Source organism: Anser brachyrhynchus (genome assembly GCF_964034855.1).
Source record: "Anser brachyrhynchus genome assembly, chromosome: 12".
Taxonomy (NCBI): domain Eukaryota; kingdom Metazoa; phylum Chordata; class Aves; order Anseriformes; family Anatidae; genus Anser; species Anser brachyrhynchus.
This window is the reverse complement of record NC_137707.1, coordinates 3,157,466-3,175,575: the sequence shown is the minus strand read 5'-3', so window position 1 is coordinate 3,175,575 and position 18,110 is coordinate 3,157,466. Positions and strand designations below refer to the sequence as shown.

General features: G+C 54.4%; 2 protein-coding genes across 3 annotated transcripts; both read right to left on the bottom strand.

Annotated features, from left to right (window-relative positions):
- Window positions 1-937: 937 nt before the first annotated feature.
- FOXC2 (forkhead box C2) lies at window positions 938-16,522 on the bottom strand. Its single transcript, XM_080552212.1, has 2 exons — window positions 14,592-16,522; window positions 938-1,006 (listed from the first exon to the last, which is right to left on the bottom strand). The coding sequence occupies exons 1-2, from the start codon at window positions 15,954-15,956 to the stop codon at window positions 953-955; spliced, it is 1,419 nt and encodes a 472-aa protein (XP_080408338.1). The 5' UTR covers window positions 15,957-16,522; the 3' UTR covers window positions 938-952.
- FOXL1 (forkhead box L1) lies at window positions 5,783-9,811 on the bottom strand. Of its 2 annotated transcripts, none has more exons than XM_080552226.1 (2): window positions 8,777-9,811; window positions 5,783-7,861 (listed from the first exon to the last, which is right to left on the bottom strand). In XM_080552226.1, the coding sequence occupies exon 2, from the start codon at window positions 7,697-7,699 to the stop codon at window positions 6,761-6,763; it is 939 nt and encodes a 312-aa protein (XP_080408352.1). In that variant the 5' UTR covers window positions 7,700-7,861; window positions 8,777-9,811; the 3' UTR covers window positions 5,783-6,760. The 2 variants fall into 2 exon arrangements, with proteins under 2 accessions (XP_080408352.1, XP_080408353.1); XM_080552227.1 differs by having other exon boundaries at window positions 9,701-9,761.
- Window positions 16,523-18,110: the final 1,588 nt, after the last annotated feature.

Sequence of the window (18,110 nt, the reverse complement as noted above, 5' to 3'; positions counted from 1 at the left end):
GAGGTAGGTGCTTTCCGTTGCCGACTCAGCATCTCGCTCGTTAGGTCTCTGCGGTGCTGATAGATGGGTGGATGAGCAGCTGAGACAAGTGGAAAGACAGCACCAGTTTTCGCAATAGATGAAGAGCTCCTTATACACTGCGAGATCACAAATCCATCACATGAAGCCTAATGAGGGGGCCGAGCCAGGACAAATACAACTGTTTAACAGTTTATTTTAACCGTCCAATGAAAATGAAGTAACTTAAAAGGATTCATGTTGCCAACAATCTTTTTTCTTTTTTTTCTTCCTTGCATGGTATTTGTTAGAAATCAGGATTTTCCTTAACTAAATGTCTTGTGGTCTCCTTAGCTTTGTTTCTTAACAGGGTTGTCTTTATGTTAGTTTTCTTTGGCTTCCCAATAGAAGAGTAACAGATTTCTTTTGAAGTTTTTATTGATGAATGAGCTCCTATAAATAACTCTGTGTGGCAGCAGCTTGATCTCAGAGTTTACTCTGGAATAATAGTAGCAATGGGAATGGAGGAAATTTATGGCAGCATGACATGAAATAGTTTAATGGGCTTCATACTGTTTAACTTAATCTTTACAGATGTAAAAACAGAAATACAATTATTTTAACAACTATTATTACATATTGCTTTTGTAATGAAAACAGTGACTTAGTAAGCAACTGAAGATAGATAGTAAAGAATTAAGGGGTCCTCCTCAGTGCAGATCCAGGAATTAGTGTATAGGGTCCGTGTGTTCCCAAGCCTTCACCTGCAGGGCTGAGAGAGCTCAACCAACCCTGTGACAGTTTCTTCGGGGAAAGGTGGAGGGAAAGGATGGAGATGCTGCTCCAGCCCTCGGATACTGACCTAAAAAAGGATAATTTAATTCCTTACCGTAACAAGTCTGCTCGTCTTCCCTGCATGTGTTTGCCTCATTTCTCTAAGGCAAACTCACATACCTTAAAGGTGGCCCAGATGTGCCTCTTTTCCCCAGGTGAACTCAGGAAGGTGATGCTGGAAGAAAGGAAAGGAAAAGCTTAAAATCATCTGTCTGCTGTCTATATGGACCGAAGGCTGTAATTTCCAGCAAGGCTGCCTTGTCTCCTGCTTCAATCACCATCCAGCTGAATTAGCTCACGGTAATGTAAAGGAGGCCTTTGTAGAGCACCATGTCCTGTGTTTTGCTGTGCTAGGAGTGTAAAAAAGGACTCAAGTAAATGAGCACGCATCCGAACTGTTGCCTGCATCCAGCTCAGGTGAGCCCCAGCACCGCAGAGCAGCTCTGGCGTGGCTCAGCACCATCCGCGGGCAGGATGGCATCGAACCCAGCGAGGACTTCAGCAAGGGGCGGGGGTCAGATCCAGAGTCCTAAGGACTGGGAAGAGCACAGGACCCAATTCCAATGCAAGATTTCCTTTGCAGGGGTTTGGATCTGGCTCGAGGCCAACCGCAGCTCCGCTGAGCTATTCAGTGCTTTGCAAAGAGCTTGAGTAAATATTGAAACATGTTAATGCCCTGTGTAATTTTTATAACAATAGCTGACTGCTATTAGCGTTGTTTCCTCCTTGAGGGAGTGTTCCTTGAAATGGAATTACAATGAAAATTATTAGCATTGTGTTTTAAGCTGTCTGTTTAGTGGGAAATTTGCATTATTCATAAAGCTTTCCAATCCACGGAAATTGCCCGTGCAAGAAATAACTTGCAAATTCTTACTCGATTTCCAAAAATGTGGGAAAGTTTATTTATTTCTCCATGCATTCCTGATTTGCAATGTGCTCTCTAAAAATGTCGCTAAGATTTAGGCTAACCAAGCTCATGCTAAATTTAGCAACTATATTTTAAATAAACATTCTTTACGCTTTACTGAACTGGCTTTGAAGCTGGCTTAAAACAAATTGCGTTCACATGAACATTAACAATGTTTTACTTTGGACTAAGAGAACATCTGAATAAGTAATAACGTATTATTCAGTATAATCTGAAAATGAGATTTAAGGGTTTTAATTCAGCCAATTTAGGAAAGATTCCTATAAGGAATTCTGAATCAGATCAGTATTTATTTTTGGAAGGGCCGGTTCAGTTCTCCTTGACCACACAAAACTTTCTTCTGGTGTCTTATTAGACACTGCAAGCTACGAGCCTCTGTGAAATCAGCTGTGATTTAGCACGCATTGCATTTGAGGAATCTGGCCCATTTTAAAGCACTTAATGATTTGTCTGGATAAAGCACTAAAAATATACTGTAGGGAGCAATTATGCAATGTCCAGACTGATGAATTGCATAACCTCATAGACCTTTTCCATCTGTAACTTCTCTCATCCTGTGATCTTGTCTTCTTGGTCTTTCATTGAAAATCAAGTATGCGATCTGTTTAATATCCAAAATGCCGTCTCCCAGGAGACCTGTTTTCTGGGTGTGCGGGGCTATGAATCAAGCAACGGAGCAGATCCTCCTGCCCTCTTGTTTCTGGAATTGACAGCTCTTTACAACAGGCTGAAGAGCAATTAGCAGGAGGCCAGCAGCGGGTTTTGGTGTGAAAAGGGATGTTCTCTCCAGTGCGTGTCCTCCTTGGGAAAGGATGAAGGAAAAAGGAATTATTAAAAGGGACCAAAATGAAATAGAAGCAGCTACAAAGTCCCTTTGGGTTGTGTCACCTTGAAATCAGGCATGTGCAGCCAGGAACTTTGAGTGACAAGTCCTGAAAGCGGCTTCTGCACATATGTAAATACTTGATGTTTTATATATATATAAATATACGTGTATATACGCTGTGGGACCAACTTTAAGAGGACACACGCAGTGTGAATTTCAAGATTGGAAGCCCCACTTATGAGAAATAAAACTCCTGAACTGTTTTAATAGGCTGCTATGCAGCGTTTTCAGTTCCCCTCATTGGAAACCTGTGTTCGGAGCAAGGCTGCTCCGAGACCTGAAGAGGTCCGCCACAAACCTCTTCCAGCTCTTCTGTGCTCCAACGAGTTAAAATTGGCTGCAGAGCTCGGCGACGTGAAACCTTGCTCAGCTGGGAGAGGTCATTCCTCCCCGGAGGAACGGAAAAGCATATATATCGCCCACACAAGGAGTATGCTGTTTATACTGCATCATAGGCTATTTTCTCCTTTTTCTTCGCAGTATTGCAGACTTGTGTTTATAGCCAAGCCCAAGAGGTTGGGAAAGCAAAAGGGGGGAGATTCCAGGGATGAGTTAAATACTGGGTGGCAGTTTTGTGTTTGGCAGCTGTTTTTTTTTTTTTTTTTTTGGTTGTGGAACAGGTGTGAAACCATTGACATTGAATATTTGCAGCTTGTCAGGCCCTTTGTATTTGTAGGACACGGTGTCTGTTTTGTACGGCGCAGCACCAAGATTTGGGTGATGTGCAGAGGAATCGAGGACATTCAGCCCCACGCAGATGCCAGGTACTGGCATATTGATAGGCACACTTCTTTCTCAGCACCGAACTGCAGTTGTTTTTATTGTACCATTAGTTCTGCTCTTCTATATATAAACATATGACGTGCAAAAGCCTTGTGTGGTTAGTCATTCTGCGAGCTGGCAACAAGACCCTTTTTCTCAGTATTCATCTCCTGCAAGTTACACCGATGGCCTGATCCCAATTAATTCCGAGTTGCCACTCAGAGCTATTTACTTGGTTCTGAGTTCACGCGAGTTAGAGTCACCCTTGTGCAGAACACATGAAGCCTGTTAATTTTTCTCTCCCAAGCGAAACCAAACTCAGGCCTGGTGTAGCTTTTAAATACTGCAGCTGGGCTCGGTCCCACTCCACTCTAACAAAACAGACATAAAACCAAATGTCACTGTGAGCAAAGCTTCAAGGAAACAAACTCCTATCATGCAGAAAAGGTTAAATCCCCCCAAAACACGCCTGTGACAAAAACATACAAGTCAAGCTGCAGTACAACTTCAGTTTTATTCCTTCAGGTGTTTTTTATTTCTTTATTTATTTTGAGCAGGGTCTGCTCTTGTACATAAAGGGCTTCGAGGTGGAGGCCATCAGTGAAGGAAATGGTCGCAGTGGCTGCTGATGGTTCCCCCGTGCACCTGGATACACCTGTGTGAGCAGGAAAAACCCAGGCAGCAGGACCAAAAAGGTATTTTGGGAGCTGGAATAGGATCTGAGAGGTCCCAGGACTGGGGCACCACAGGTCGGGGGCCAAGTTAGGAAAAAGGGATCCAGCCAAGGCTGGAGACACGGATAAAAACATGTGATGGGACTGCCCGGGGGGGCTTTAGTGGATTTTTCTTTGCATGTGGCTGTCCCCACACTCTGTGCACACAGAAGCAAATGGCCACTTGCCAGCGTACCCTGGAGGTGTGCAAATTCCCAGGGACCATGCCCTGTGCAGCTGCAATGGGAGAGCTCTCCCCGGGGCTGGTGGGAACATCTGCTGTGTGTCAGGAGGGGCTTCACTCACAAAGAAAAAGGGTTTTCTGTCTATAAACTGCCTTGTGACTGAGAGCACGAATAGTCATCCGGGGGCAAAACCCTTCCTCAGGCCAGGCTGAAGGGGGACGAAGGATCCAGCATCTCTGCTGTGGGATCAAGCTCTGGAGCTTGATGGAGACCTGGCCTCATGCATCCTCAGAGGCAGGATTAACCCCCCCGTTTCCCACGCGTGACCAAGCCCTATGACATGCAAGCAGCTGGGGGGGGCGGGGGAGGGATGATGGGAGGTCTCAAGGCACCACTGGGCAAGAACTAACCCTGACCTCCCTGCCCCTGCTGCTTCATATGGGTGATGTTAGCACCCAGCCTCCACAGGGCTTGTTCAAACCCTCCTAGTAAGGCTGCCATTTATTTAACTTGCTCCAGTGCCTGTCTGTAATTACACAGGAGTGGCACTGCAGGGACAAGGGAATTGATGAACCCTCCCAGCACGTGCCCAGCTCTGTAGGTGATGGTGGGAGCACAAGTGGCTTTGAGCGGGCAGTGACACCTTCACTATCACAAGATTGTCCTGATGTGGTGCCATAGCTTTAAAAAATGGACTCGATTGTTATTTAAACAGAAATTACCAGAAATAGGAAGCATATAGTGAATGTTATTTTGTCTATCTTGCAAATCTATATAAATATTCCCCCTGTCCTTTTTTTTTCTCCTTTTTTTCTTTTTTTCGTTGAGGGTGTTGGCACACTCCTGGGAAAAGCTGTATCTGTGTCTGCCCAGGGATCCATCTGTGAGCATCTTCCTTTTGGGAAACTCAACATCATTCCCACCTTTCAGGGATTTTCTGTACTTCCCCACCTGAGAGCTCTTTGCTTCGTGTTGATCTGAGCCCTGCTAAGCTCCTGGTCCAAATGTCAAGGCAGGCAGGCGAGGTGTTAGGTGCCGGCCACCCTCTGGAAAAGCTGACCCACAGCTCACCTGAGAAACCAGACTTCCATAGCCCAGGTAAGGCCATGAGAAGGGGTGGGATGGAGGGAGGAGAGAGACAGAATCACTTCAGGAAATACGAGATCACAGTTACAAGAAACATGTCACTCCCCAAGCCCCTGTATTTCTCCTGAGTCCCCTTTTACCTCCTCCTGGCAGCGTCACCCCACCAGGCTGCACGAGGCGATGGGAGTTTGACAACGCATCAGCCACGGTCCTGGACCAAATGCTTTTATTGGATATAGGTTGGTTTCATAATGAAAATTGAGAATATAGACTTTTTTTTTTCCAAAAGGGCATTTATCCATTAATATACAGAAAGCCTCTATCATGGCAAAAAAAAAAAAAAAAATATTCCTGATTGCTCCTAAAGAGTCTTGATTTTTCTTTCTTTAAGAAAAGAAAAGAAAAGAAAAAAAAAAAACTTTGAGAAACGTAGTTGATGGTTTCTGTTGGTTTGTGTTTTTTTTTCCTGGTAGTTGTCCGGGTTGTTAACACAGCTCCTTTGAAATGCCAAGACCAGCCTCCACAACCCGGCTTCAGTCTTTTTTGGTCAGAAGCAACCGATCCCAGCCACCCAGGGAAACGGGCCGCTTCTCCACGTTCAAAACGTGTTTGCTCATCCGTGCCCCCTCTCCACGGCCACATGAGCGAGACAGAAGTGAGACATCACTATCGCGATACTCAAGAAGCACAAGTGCTGGGCAGGAAAACAGCTTGCGTTAACGTCGTGAGTTATATACAGTGCTGAGTCAAAGCAAGCAGGACTGCGCAGAATGAGCCTGGATTATTTTGTCTGCCCTTGTTTCAGCTCCGGTTACTCTGGTTACCTGCCTTTTACCCACTCGGAGGGCTGGGCTGAACTCAGGAGCGATGGTGTGCAGCAGGCCCCCATGGGTACGCGTGGCAAAGCAAATCTCAGCCCCCTTCCGTGAGAATAAAAGGGGCGGTTTGGGTTTTCAAAAGGAAAAAATAAAGAAAAAATAAAAAAAATAAAGAAAACTGGAGACCAGAGGGGGGTGGCAGAAAGCAGGTCTAAGAAACGTGATGGATGCAAAGGCGAAAGCCGCAGAGCAAAGCCTGCAGGGCGTGGAGGCCAGCGTGGGACCCCCCCCCAGTGCCCCCTCTCTGCGCCTCCGCCACCGAGGTGAAAAGAAAACCGCTTTACCTTGCACAGTCGATCTGGTGGGGGGGGCTGGGGGGTGGGGAGAAGCAATCCCTAAGGAGCTCTCCGCAGCGAGACGTGCCTTGAAAATGCCCTGAAATCCTGAGTCACCTCTAAGAGCGTTTTTTGGTCTTTTACCCGCGTGGCGAGGTCCGAGTCCGGGCTCTGCCCTCCAGCGAGCAGCGAGGGGGCTGGAGGGGTGGGGGGCACCTACTGGAAATTCAGTACGGCCTCGGAGAAGTGGAGAGGGAAGCAGGAGAGGAAGGGGATGCCGATGTGGTAGAGCCTGCCGTGCACCTGGGAGTCGAGCATGAGGGAGGCGTTGAGGGCCGGCCCGAAGCCCCCGCTGGCGACCAGGGAGCCGCCGAGGCAACCGACGGGGCTCTCCCGGGCCTTGGGGGCTGCCCCGGGGGGGGGCTGCCGCAACCCCTGGGCGAGGATGCTCTCGATGCTGAAGCTGCGACCCCGAGGACCGCTCTTGAGAGCCGGGGGGGCGGCGGGCGGCCCCCCGGAGGCGGCGGGAGCCCGGGGGGCGGCGGCGGAGGAGCAGCGGGGGGGTCTCCCGGGGGCAACCCCTTCTTCCCCCCCCCCACCGGCAGCCGGTCCCGGAGCCCCTTCGTCGCCCGAGTCCGCCGCCGGGCTGTGCCCCGCTCCGCTCCCCTTGGCCCGCTTGGGCTCGTCGGGGCGGCCGCCGTCGGGGGGCACGGCGCCGCTCCGAGCCTCCGGGGGCCCCGCGGCTTTGGGCTTCCTCTTCCTCCGTCGGTAGTTGCCGTTCTCGAACATGTCCAAGCAGCGAGGGTCCAGGGTCCAGTAGCTGCCCTTGCCCGGCCTCCCCTTCTCCCGGGGCACCTTGACGAAGCAGTCGTTGAGGGAGAGGTTGTGGCGGATGCTGTTCTGCCAGCCCTGCTTGTTGTCGTGGTAGAAGGGGAAGCGGTCCATGATGAACTGGTAGATGCCGCTCAGGGTCACCTTCTGCTCCGGAGCCTCCTTGATGGCCATGGCGATGAGGGCGATGTAGCTGTAGGGGGGTTTCTGCGGGGGGTCCTGCCGGGAGAGAGCGCCGCTGGGGGCGAAGCCCAGCGCGGCCGGGAGGTAGAGCATGGACGGGCTGCCCATGGGGGAGAGGTGGCTGCCGTAGAGGTGGCTCATGGCCGGCGGGCGTGGAGCTCCGGGTCTTCCCCCTCGGAGCCCAGCGAAGGGCCAGGGCAGGGCAGGAACCTGGGGCGAGTCCGCCGGGGAGCTATTTGTGCGAGCTCAGATCCCAGCCCTGCCTCAACGAGCTCGCTCTGCCTCTGTCCCTGCTTCATAGCTCTTAAAAAAAAAAAAAAAAAAGGAAAAAAAAAAAAAGGAGGGGGGGGGAGAAGTTAAATAATTGTTGTAAGTTTGCTATTATATGTTGACTTAGCACTGGAAAATAAATTGTCTCTGATAAACAGTCGTTTGTGTTCTCAGCCCACCCACATTAATTAAAATTTCATTGCTACAAAACTCCAAGCTCTCTCCACGTGTCTTGCTGGTACCAGCCAATGGTCTCCGGGTTATTCCTTCATTTGTTTATAGAATTAGTCTGTTGATAAGTCTGCCCACCCAAGTCGAATCAAGCTGTGTTTATTTGGAAAAATTTCCGGGCACCCAATATATAAACGCACTGATCTGATGTTTGAAATATCACGTCCACCCTTTGACGCTGTAAGCACACACAGCAGAGCAGGATGTGCACTGCTGGAGCTCGGGGAGGAGCGGGCGAGGATCCCCGCAGGAAAACGGGGGCATTAACCAAAAAAATAAAAAAAGAAATTTAAAAAAAAAAAAAAAAAGGAGAGAAAAGGAAGAAAACCGGATCGAGGAGAGGAGAAAGCAGCGCTGCGGAGGGGAGGAAGGAGCAGGGGACTCCCTGCCGGAGGAAGGGCTCTGTGCGGGGGCCAGGTGCGGAGCGGCTCCGGGCCGGAGGCCGCAGCCTCCCCGTCGAGGACCGGCTGGGGGCGGAGGCCGGGCCCGGCCCTGGCCCCCCCCGTGGCCGGCGAGCGCCGTGCGGGCAGGGGCCGAGCCGGGAGAGACGCCCGGGGGCTGCAGCGAGCTTCAGACAAGGGGAATTTGGCAGGCGCGGGGAGGAGGGTCAGTATTTGTGAATGCGGGCCTGTTGCTTTATATTATGTACTTTCCTGTTTATAACAAGGAGGGGGATTATAACAACTTTACAAGTGCACACAGCTGGCCGGTGCTTACATTAGGAATTTGTGATGCTCTTTTTCTGTATAAACGTCCAGGTTTGGGTCTGTGTTTTCTGTTGTTGGATTTTTTTTTTATTTTTTTTTTTAATTTACTGATGTAACAGCTTTAATCCGAAGCCCTGAGGTATTCCGATGCGGCTGGAGGTGTCGGCTCTTTCCCCAGGCCACCGCGGCTCAGACCTGCGTTAGAGCCGGCGGTGGAGCATCATTTCTCCGGGGGAGGGAAGAGGAGGCAGGGGATGGGGGGTGTATGGGTGTGTGTCCCCCCGTTATAGGGCCGTGGAAATAAAGGGAGGGTTTCAGGAGAGGGAACGCCAACACGGAAGATGCTCCCTCCCTGGTTATTTAAGGAGGGGAGCAAGATCTGCCCGGCCCTGGCCGTGCCCCCCCTCTCCTCCCGTCGGGTTTCTCGCCCACCTCTGCCGTTTCCCCGAGCAGTGCAGAGGGCGAGGGGCTTTCAGCCCCGGGCAGAAATCTAACGGGATTTTTATGGGGCCGCAAACGATCCCAAAACCTATAAAGCACCATCACCAGTCCGGGATGCGCAGCCGGACTGCCCAGGGAGGTGGCTTCTGTCGGGGAGAGGGGCTCGGGGCTCTCCTCGCTCACTGGCTCGTCCCAGGCAGGTGGGGAAGGGGAAAAGGAGAGAGGGGAGATTAAACCCACCCCGCTAACACCGCCCTTGCGGGGACGCCGCATCCCTCCCCCGCGCCGCGCACACCCGCCGGCCCCCGGCACGCCATCCGGCGTGCCATAAATGCAATAAAAGCCCAGATAAATCAAAGCAGAAGGAGGGCTCGGAGGGAGGAGCGCCTCGAGAGTGGGGACCAGCATTGCCGGGCAGTCTCCCCCCCCCCACCCCTCACCCCCGGTAGCATCCTCAGCGGGGAGGGATGGTGCAGAGCCCGGCTGCTCTCACCTGCTCGACGCTCCCGCAGGGCAGCGAGCCGGGGCCGAGGGTCGTCTCCCACCCCCCCCCCTCCGCACAGCCCCACCTCGGGGAATCCCCCCGCTCCCAAGCCACCCCAAACAGGGGTTATTAAAACAATAAATACTCGCGTGGACTGCAGGAGACGGGCACGCGGGCTCTCCCGAGCTCCCTCCCCCAGGAAAATTGTTGCTTCCTCCTCCCCCCCCCCCTCCCCCCCCCCTCCCGGTAGGAAATCCTTGGAGGCGGGGATGCGGCTTTTCTGTCTGCTCCTTCTTCCCAGCCCATGTGCTGCCTGGTGTCTCTCTCCTGCCAGCGGCATCTCCGCGTTATCTGCCCGGGAGCAGCCCCCTCGGACGTGCCTGCAGCCGAGGCGGCTCTGACGGCTGCGGGGTGGCCGGGGAAGCGAGCGGACGAGAGCGAGCAACGCTGCGGGGAAGGATTTTTGTTGTTTTGTTGACGTTGTTGTTCTTCCCCTGAGCGGAAGAAATGCGGAGCCGGCGACGGAGGCGCTCCTGGACGTGTTTCCCCTCCTCTCCAGCTGACAGGCCCCTTTTAAAGCAGCAGCGAGGAGCGCTCCCGCCCGGGGATCCCGGGGGGAGAGGGGGATAAATCAGTGCTCCCCGCTCCCGCCGCAGCCCGTAATGGTGGGGAACGGGGGATAAATAAATCAGTGCTCCCCGCTCCCTCCACGGCCCATAGCGGTGGGGAACGGGGGATAAATCAGTGCTTCCCACTCCCTCCACGGCCCGTAGCGGTGGGGAAGGGGGATAAATCAGTGCTTCCCACTCCCTCCACGGCCCATAGCGGTGGGGAAGGGGGATAAATCAGTGCTCCCCACTCCCTCCGCAGCCCATACTGGTGGGGAACTGGGGATAAATAAACCAGTGCTCCCCACTCCCCCCGCGGCCCGCCCCGCCGCAGGGTCCGGGCCCGTCCAGCCCTTGGCAGAGCGGTTTCGGAAGGGGTTAAACCCCCCCGCAGGTTTACCAGCGGCAGTGGCTTTCGGCTTGCCCCAGCCCTTTGCCCCAGCTCCTTCCTCCTTCTGACAGATGCGAGCAGCCCTGAGCCACAGCCAAGCGCCCACCCCTCGCCCCAGGTGCTCGGTGCTGTACAGTTGCAAAGTCGCTCGAAATGGGCACAGTTTGGGGGTACATTTCTTTATCTCCTGGCCTGTCACTGCCTGGTATGGACAGTCTGCAAAGTCCCCTCCGAAGTGACAAAAGACCTAGCGGCCTTGCCCCAAAAGCTCCTGTCCGATGCCTTCCCACGGCGCCCTGCCGAGCTCTAGGGGATTTAGGATGGCGTGGAGGGAAGGCAGACAGCTCCGTGCCCAGGCCTGTGCAGAGGTCGGAGACTTTCTTAAAGGCAGTGAGTGTTAACCGGGTCCTGCAGCTCTTGGGAAAGGCGCCCTCGGCCGGGGCACGGTGACCGCCGGCGTGGGGACATTCCCGGCAGCGCCGCGGGGACGAGCTGGGAAACCGCCGGCCCTTCCCCTCCCGAGCCCCGCAGCTGTCTGGGCTCTCAGACAGGTTTGCAAAACCGTAGGCTGATGGCAAAGCAGCAAGAAAAACCCATCCACCATCCTCATCCGCTGCCCGGAACCGCGCTGGGCCCCGTCCCGGAGCATCCTTCAGCTTCAGCCAGCCCCGCTGGGGCTAAGCTTGGTCCCCGGACCTGCTTGGGGGGGGAAGGAGGGTGCTCTGGGGGTGCTTCAGCTGCATACGTTGTCCTAAGGACGTGGTGGTGGATTATTTGGGGTGGGAAAAGATGCATCAGGGCCGTCACAAGGCCGTAGGCGCTGCCCTGTGCCTTCCTCCTTCCTTCCTTCCTCCCCCTCTGCCTCGGGCTGAAGTCACCTGTCGCGACAAACGCCTATCGCGGCATTGAACCCCATAGCTCGGCTTCTAAATGCAGCCACGGAAAGATGCCTGAGCCCCGCGCTCCTCGCCTCGCCTGCAAAATGAGCCCCAAAAGCGCTCCCCTCGGAAAGGCCGGGGGCTCGGGGAAAGGGGCAGACGAGGTCTGACACCCCCCCCCCCCCCCCAGGACACAGGGTGGGGGCTCAGCAAAGGGACCTGAGCCCCCAGCCTCCTCCGAGGGGGCAGCCGGGAGGCCGCCCTGCCCCGGATGCTCTTCCCGGCTGGGGGGAAGGCCTGATCCTGCAGGAAGCAAGCTCCCGAGCTCCTTGCTCTCAGCACCTTCGCGAGGGCTTTTCTTTTTCTGCCAGGCTGCTGAAATCCTGCCGCCCCACGACGGCAGCACAGCGGGGAGGGGGATAGGGCTTGGGAACACCGCACACCCCACCGGGCAGAGCCTTCTCCCCCTCTTTACATCCCTCCAGGATTATTGCCGACATCGGCTGCTGGTGGCAGTGTAAAGGCCACCTAACCCTGAAAAACCCAGCCGGCACCGGAGGGGGGTAGCTACGGGCTGGGCTGGGGGGGCTGGCCCCCTCCCTGCTGCTTCCGTCGGGGCTGCCCCTCGCAGGAGCGAGGCAGCAAAACCAAACGGGGGTGAAAGGGGACCCCCAAACCCTGCTGCAGCCCGGCCGTGTCCCCCAGGAACTGTCCAGCAGCAGCACGGGGGGGGGGGGGGGGGCACAGAGCAGGGCAGGCCCCCGCCCGCTGCTCCCCAGCCTGTGGAGAAGAAAACCTGCGAGGAAACACAGGGCTGAACCCGGGGAAGAAATCTTCCCCGCTTTATATTTTTGTTATTATTTTTTACCTTCTTCCTCTTTGAAATAGATCTTCGGATTTTGTTGCAAGAAAAAAAAAAAAAAGGAAAAAAGAAAAACTACCCTCTGAGAGCCAGGAAAAAGGGCAAGAGTTTTACAAGAATGTTCCTTAAAATACAGATCAAGTGAGTGTCGGACATTTTTTCTCATTTCAAACCGAGAGTTTCTGTGCCTCTTGCCAGCTTTCCAGCGCATGCGAAATGTACCCGATCAAACCCAATTTATGTCATCGATTTTAACAGCCTCCCGCGAGCAGAAGGGGCTCCGCGACCCGGCCACGGCGACACGGGACATGGGGGCGGCGGGGGGGGGGTGGAAAGGGAAAAGGGAGAGGTGGCCCCGGCAGCCGGGCAAGGAGCCGGGCTTACAAACCCTGGGAAAGAAGCGGAGTTTTTTTCCCCCCCCCCACGAAGCCCGCAGCATGCCGTTAGCATCGCTGCCCCCGGCTGAAGTTGCTTTAACAGGTTGGTTCGGGGGGAGGGGGGGGGGGGGGGGGACGGAGGGGGGGAAAAAAAAAAAAAAAAAAAGCCGGCCCTAAAAGCGGCTTAGGTAGATAACGAGAAGGTCAAACCCATGCAAACCTTCAGACGGGAGGGGATTTAAAAGCTGTAAAACGATTCCTAAATGAACTTCCCGCATTATTCCTAGACTCCGCGGCGAGCTGGGGTTTAAGCGAGAGCTCTTCTCACCTGCCCCTGCTCGCAGCCCTTCGGATTTCCTTAAAAGAGGGGAATTGGGGTTTTTCTTTTTCTTTTTTTTTTTTTTTTTTTTTTTTTTGCCCCGTGTGGAAGCAGCTGCAAAGCGGAGCCCGGGCCTATGATGCAGGGACAGGGCAAGAGGAAAGGCAGCGGCAGCAATCCGAAACCCCTGGGGCCTGGGAAATGCCCCGCCGCAGGGGCTGGGGCGGAGGGAGAGCGGCCCCACAGCACCCAACAGCCCCCAAAATAATCGGAACGAGCCCTCGTGCTGCAGGAAAAGGACTTGGTTTGGGAAAAGAAAAAAAAAAAGAAAAAAAAAAGCAACGAGTGCCACGTTTTTCCGCGCGAAGGAAAGGTGGAGGGAGAAAACTTGCAAAAAACACGTATATACACACACAAGCGCCAGACTTGGAGCAGAAAAAACAGCATGGATTTATTTTAAGGTAAGTACAACAATTAAGACCACATAAGACAAACGAACTTTGAAGCAGGTTAAAGCAAACAGTCCTTAGGAATGGTCAAGGTGAAATCTATTATACAAAACATCACACGTCGTAAATAATAATAAAAAAAGTATCAGATACTTTGTCTTTTTCTTTCAAAAAAAATCCACCAGCAAAAAATAAATTATTTCCTCGTCTTGCGCAAAGAAGAGCTCTAAAACGAAAGAAACTCTATTGCATAATTGTACAGAGAAGAAGAAGAAATCACTTGTCATTAATTTGGAAGTTAGGAGTCGTTGGGCGCGACAAAAATAATCCAGTGAACTCAACTTTAAATATTATATTAATGGCTCTGAAAATTAGCCTGATTAGAAATCCACACATTTTTTACAGCACAACAGAGAACTTAAAAAATACCCAGGACATATATTTATATATATATATTTATATACTTTTTTCTTTAAAATCGTATAAATGGTCGTTGCGATATTGGTCCATAACTTATTTTCTGAGACCCCCTATACTTTAGCATATAAAATTTGCCACTTTGTTTAGATAGACATATATATATATAATTTGTTTTTTTTTTTTAATTTTATTTTTTTTTTAGGAGAGATCCCCTTTTCAAGTAAAATTTACTTGCATTTCAGGAGGCCCGAAGGGGGGGGTAGGGGGAAAGGAGGGGGGCTTGGGATCTCCAAACGCCGTGGCTCGCAGGTCCACGGAGAGGTTGTGAGGTCTGTCCTCAGTCTGAAGGGTTTGGTGTGGTTTTATTTCACCTGATTTTCGATTTTTTTTGGGGGGGGAATTGTTATTATAGTTTTTTTTTTTTTTCCTTTTTTTTTCCTTTCATTTTTTGGGGGTTTTGTTTTGAGGCTTGCCCTAGAGGGGAGGGGGGCGGTGGCTACTCAGTACTTAGTGCAGTCGTAGGAGTAGGGGGCGGCGTGGCGGTATAGGGACGGCGCGGACCTGTAGGGGAGCTGACAGGCGGAGTTGCTGCTCACCTGGTGCTCGCTGAGCGAGGCGCTCTCCATGCCGAGCCGGTGCGACGTGAACATTTCCCGGACGTTGGGGAAAGTCTGCTGCTGGGTGCCGAAAGTGTGCCCGGGCAGGTGGCTCAGCTCGGCTCCGTGATTGAGGTACCACGAGGCTGCCGGTTGCGCCGCCCCCCCGCCGTGGGGATGCCCGGCTCCCAGCGCTCCCTCCTGCCCCGACGGCAGGCTCAGGGCGCCCAGGGGCGACGGGGCGCCCGTGGGGTGCTCGGCCAGGCCTTCCTCCAGCGGCGCTGGGGGCACGCACATGTGGCCCGGCCTCTCGCCGCTGTACAGGCTCATGGCCCTCATGCTGCAGTGGTAGCTCCCACTAGCGTCCAGCGCCTGGCTGCACGCCGCGCTGTAACCCGACGGCTGCCCCGACGGCGGGTAGCCCAGCGGCATTGCGGCCCCCGTCCGGCCCGAGGCGGCACTCACCGGGCTCAGATCCCCCGGGGGGGAAGTCCGCAGGGTCATGATGTTCTCCACGCTGAAACCCCCCGGCAGCCCGTTGCCGGCGGGGTGATGCTCGGGCAGGGAGCCCTCGGGGGAGGCGGCGGGAGGCGAGGCGGCGCTGCGGGGGCTGTCCCGCAGGGCCCCGCCGCTGGCCGGGCTCAGCGTCTCCACCTTGGTGATCACCGGCAGCTCCGGCGATGCCGTCTCGCTCTTGATCACCACCTTCTTCTCGGAGGCCGGAGCCGAGGCGGAGGAAGAGGAGGAGGAGGAGGCTTCCTTGGGGAGCTCGGAGCCGGGCAGCCCGGGGGGTTTGGGCTGCTCCTTCAGCAGCCTCTCGCGGGCCTCCTCCTTCTCCTTGGACACGTCCTTCTTCTTGAAGCGGCGCCGGCGGCGCAGGAAGCTGCCGTTCTCGAACATGTTGTAGGAGTCGGGGTCCAGGGTCCAGTAGCTGCCCTTGCCCGGCTTCTTGTCGTCGCGGGGCACCTTGACGAAGCACTCGTTGAGCGAGAGGTTGTGGCGGATGCTGTTCTGCCAGCCCTGCTTGTTCTCGCGGTAGAAGGGGAAGCGGTCCATGATGAACTGGTAAATCCCATTGAGCGTGATCTTCTTGTCGGGGGCGTTCTGGATGGCCATGGTGATGAGGGCGATGTAGCTGTAGGGCGGCTTCACCAGGTCCTTGGGGGCTGCGGGCTGGTGCGGGTGGTAGGGCCCGTAGGAGCGCCCCATGCCCGCCGCGTACTGCTCGGCGTGGCCCGAATAGACGCTCATGGGGTTGCCCATGCCGCCGTACGTCCCCGCCGTCCGGTAGTAGTTCTGCTCGCTCAAATAGGGCACCACTCCCAGGGCGTTGGGGTCCGAGACGGAGTAGCGAGCCTGCATCATGGAGAGGGCTGCCCGCGGGGAGCGGAGCCGCGGGGGAGAGGAAGAGGAGGAGGAAGAGGGGCGCGGGTGGAAGGGCCTCACCCTCGGCAGGGACCCCTCTGCGGCACAAGGAAGAGGGGAGAGAGGGAGAGAGCGAGTCCCGGACACGAGCTGAATCCCAGCGTGTCCTCTAGCAGCGGCGCCGCAGCAGCATCCTTCGGGTCGCCGGGGGCAGGGTGGTCTCTGGCGGCCTCTCCCTCCCTCTTTATGACTGTGATTCTGACCTACACACCTAGCCGTGCCCCGCGGCGGCGGCGGGCGCTGCTGCGGAGCGGGATGCCGACGGGAGGGGAGGGGAAATACGATATTCTCGCGGAAAAAAAAAAAAAAAGAATTTAGGAAAAAAAAAAATTAAAAAGGGAGGAAAAAATTAAAAAGAAGAAGAAAAAGCAGCCTTGCGGAAACCCAGTTCTGCTGACAACCAAGCCGCCCGAACTCCTCCCGGAGCCAGCAGCAGCGGCGGCGGCTCCCGGCGGGCGGCGAGGGGTGCGCGGAGCCGCCGAGCTCCCGGCCGCGCTGCGCAGCGTTCAAACCCCGGCCCGCCGCCGCCGCGCTTTTACTCCCCGCTCGCCCCGCCCCGCGCCGCCGCCGCCCGCCAATGGCGTGCCGCGCCGCCGCCGCCGCAGCCAATGGGAGGGAGGCCCCGGGATGCGGTGGCGCGCCGGGCATGGCGCGCGGGCGCGCGCACCCACGCGCGCGGCCACCCTCGCCGTGCTTTAATCTATATATCCAACCCTATAGATAGAGTTTTTCCCCACTTTTTTTTTTTAATTATTTCTTATTAAAATATCTTTATTCTTGTTAAAATACTTTATTATTAAATACTTCATTCTTATTAAAATACATCATTCCTATTAAAATATTTTATGTCTTAATCTTTTATTACCGCTATTACTACCAGTTATTATTATTTCATTAAAAGGGTCCCCGCTTTGCTCCCTGCTCGCCCTCCGCCCGCACTCCACCAGCCCATTTTTTTTTTTAAACTTTTAAGCCCATTTTCAGCCCGTTGGCTCCCCAGGACCGCGGTTGGGGATTCCCACCTCGTTGTGCTCCGTGCCGGCCGGCTCTGCCCCTGCCTCGATAAATTTGTTCGCGGTGAAATAGCCCCGCGGCTCCCCGCTTCGATCCGCCGAAGGCCGCCGGTTCCCTCCCCGGTGGCGGTGGAGAAAGGACCCGGTCCCCGCTTTGCCCCCGCTTTGTCCCGTCTTTGCCCCCCGCTCCCGGCCCGACGCCCCCCGGGCCCCGTCCTTGGGGGCTCAGAGGTTCCTCGGCCTCTCCGGGGCACTTTGAGGGGGGTTTTTAGTTTTTCCAGTGCTCTTAGGTGGCTTTTTTCGTTCCGGCCGTTGAGGCGGATTTTCTCGTGCATGTGAAATCCGCCCCTCTGCCTCTCTCTAATGAATTCATTAGAGGCAATCAGAGCGGGACAATTAGGGACGCATGGTGGCCAAGTGTAAACTCGGGTGCTTGGGGTTGCTGCCGCGAGGTGCCCCGGGCTGCCCGGCGGAGACATGAAGGTGAGAAAGGGCCAGTTCCCCCCTCCCTCCTGGGCCACGAAAATAGTCACTGCAAAATCGATTCGAGCCCGGAGGGAGCAGATGAGACCGGAGTGAATTCGCTGTCACCTCGGCGGGGCTTCTCCCCGCTGCCTCCCCCAGCCCGGCTGCTCCTGAGCTGATTTCTGAGCTGGGATTTTTTTTTGCTTTCTCGCCCTGTAATTCCGCCTTTCCCTCCTTGCGATCTGTGGGGCACCGTGAGGCTTTAAAAAATAGATTTTCTATTTTTTTTCCCAAAGCCAGAGAGGGATTTTGCTGGCTGAAATGTCCCTTCCCCGCTTCCAGCCACCGCGGACGGGGCGAGACCGCAGCCGGCTGCGGCCGTGGGAACGCGGCGGGGCCGGCGATTGCCGACGATTTTCTTCGTAAGAAAGGAAACGATTTTATGCGATTGGCGAAAAAAAAAAATCAGGGGCAGCTCCCCTGCAAGGAGGTACCGCCAAAAATGATCCGCGATGGAAAAGCGTTCAGGAAGTTTTCGTCGGACGCTTCGAAATTGTTATTCGATTTTGATGGAAATAAACGGAAATTTAGTCGGAGGGTTTCATCAACTGTGCAA

Excerpts from the sequence above, each read along its gene's own strand:
- FOXL1 (XM_080552226.1), bottom strand. The coding sequence starts at position 7,699 with ATGAGCCACCTCTACGGCAGCCACCTCTCCCCCATGGGCAGCCCGTCC.
- FOXC2 (XM_080552212.1), bottom strand. The coding sequence starts at position 15,956 with ATGATGCAGGCTCGCTACTCCGTCTCGGACCCCAACGCCCTGGGAGTG. Across the intron at positions 1,007-14,591 it reads CCTCGCTCAGCGAGCACCAG|CATCACCTTCCTGAGTTCAC; the intron begins GTGAGCAGCAAC and ends CCTTTCTTCCAG.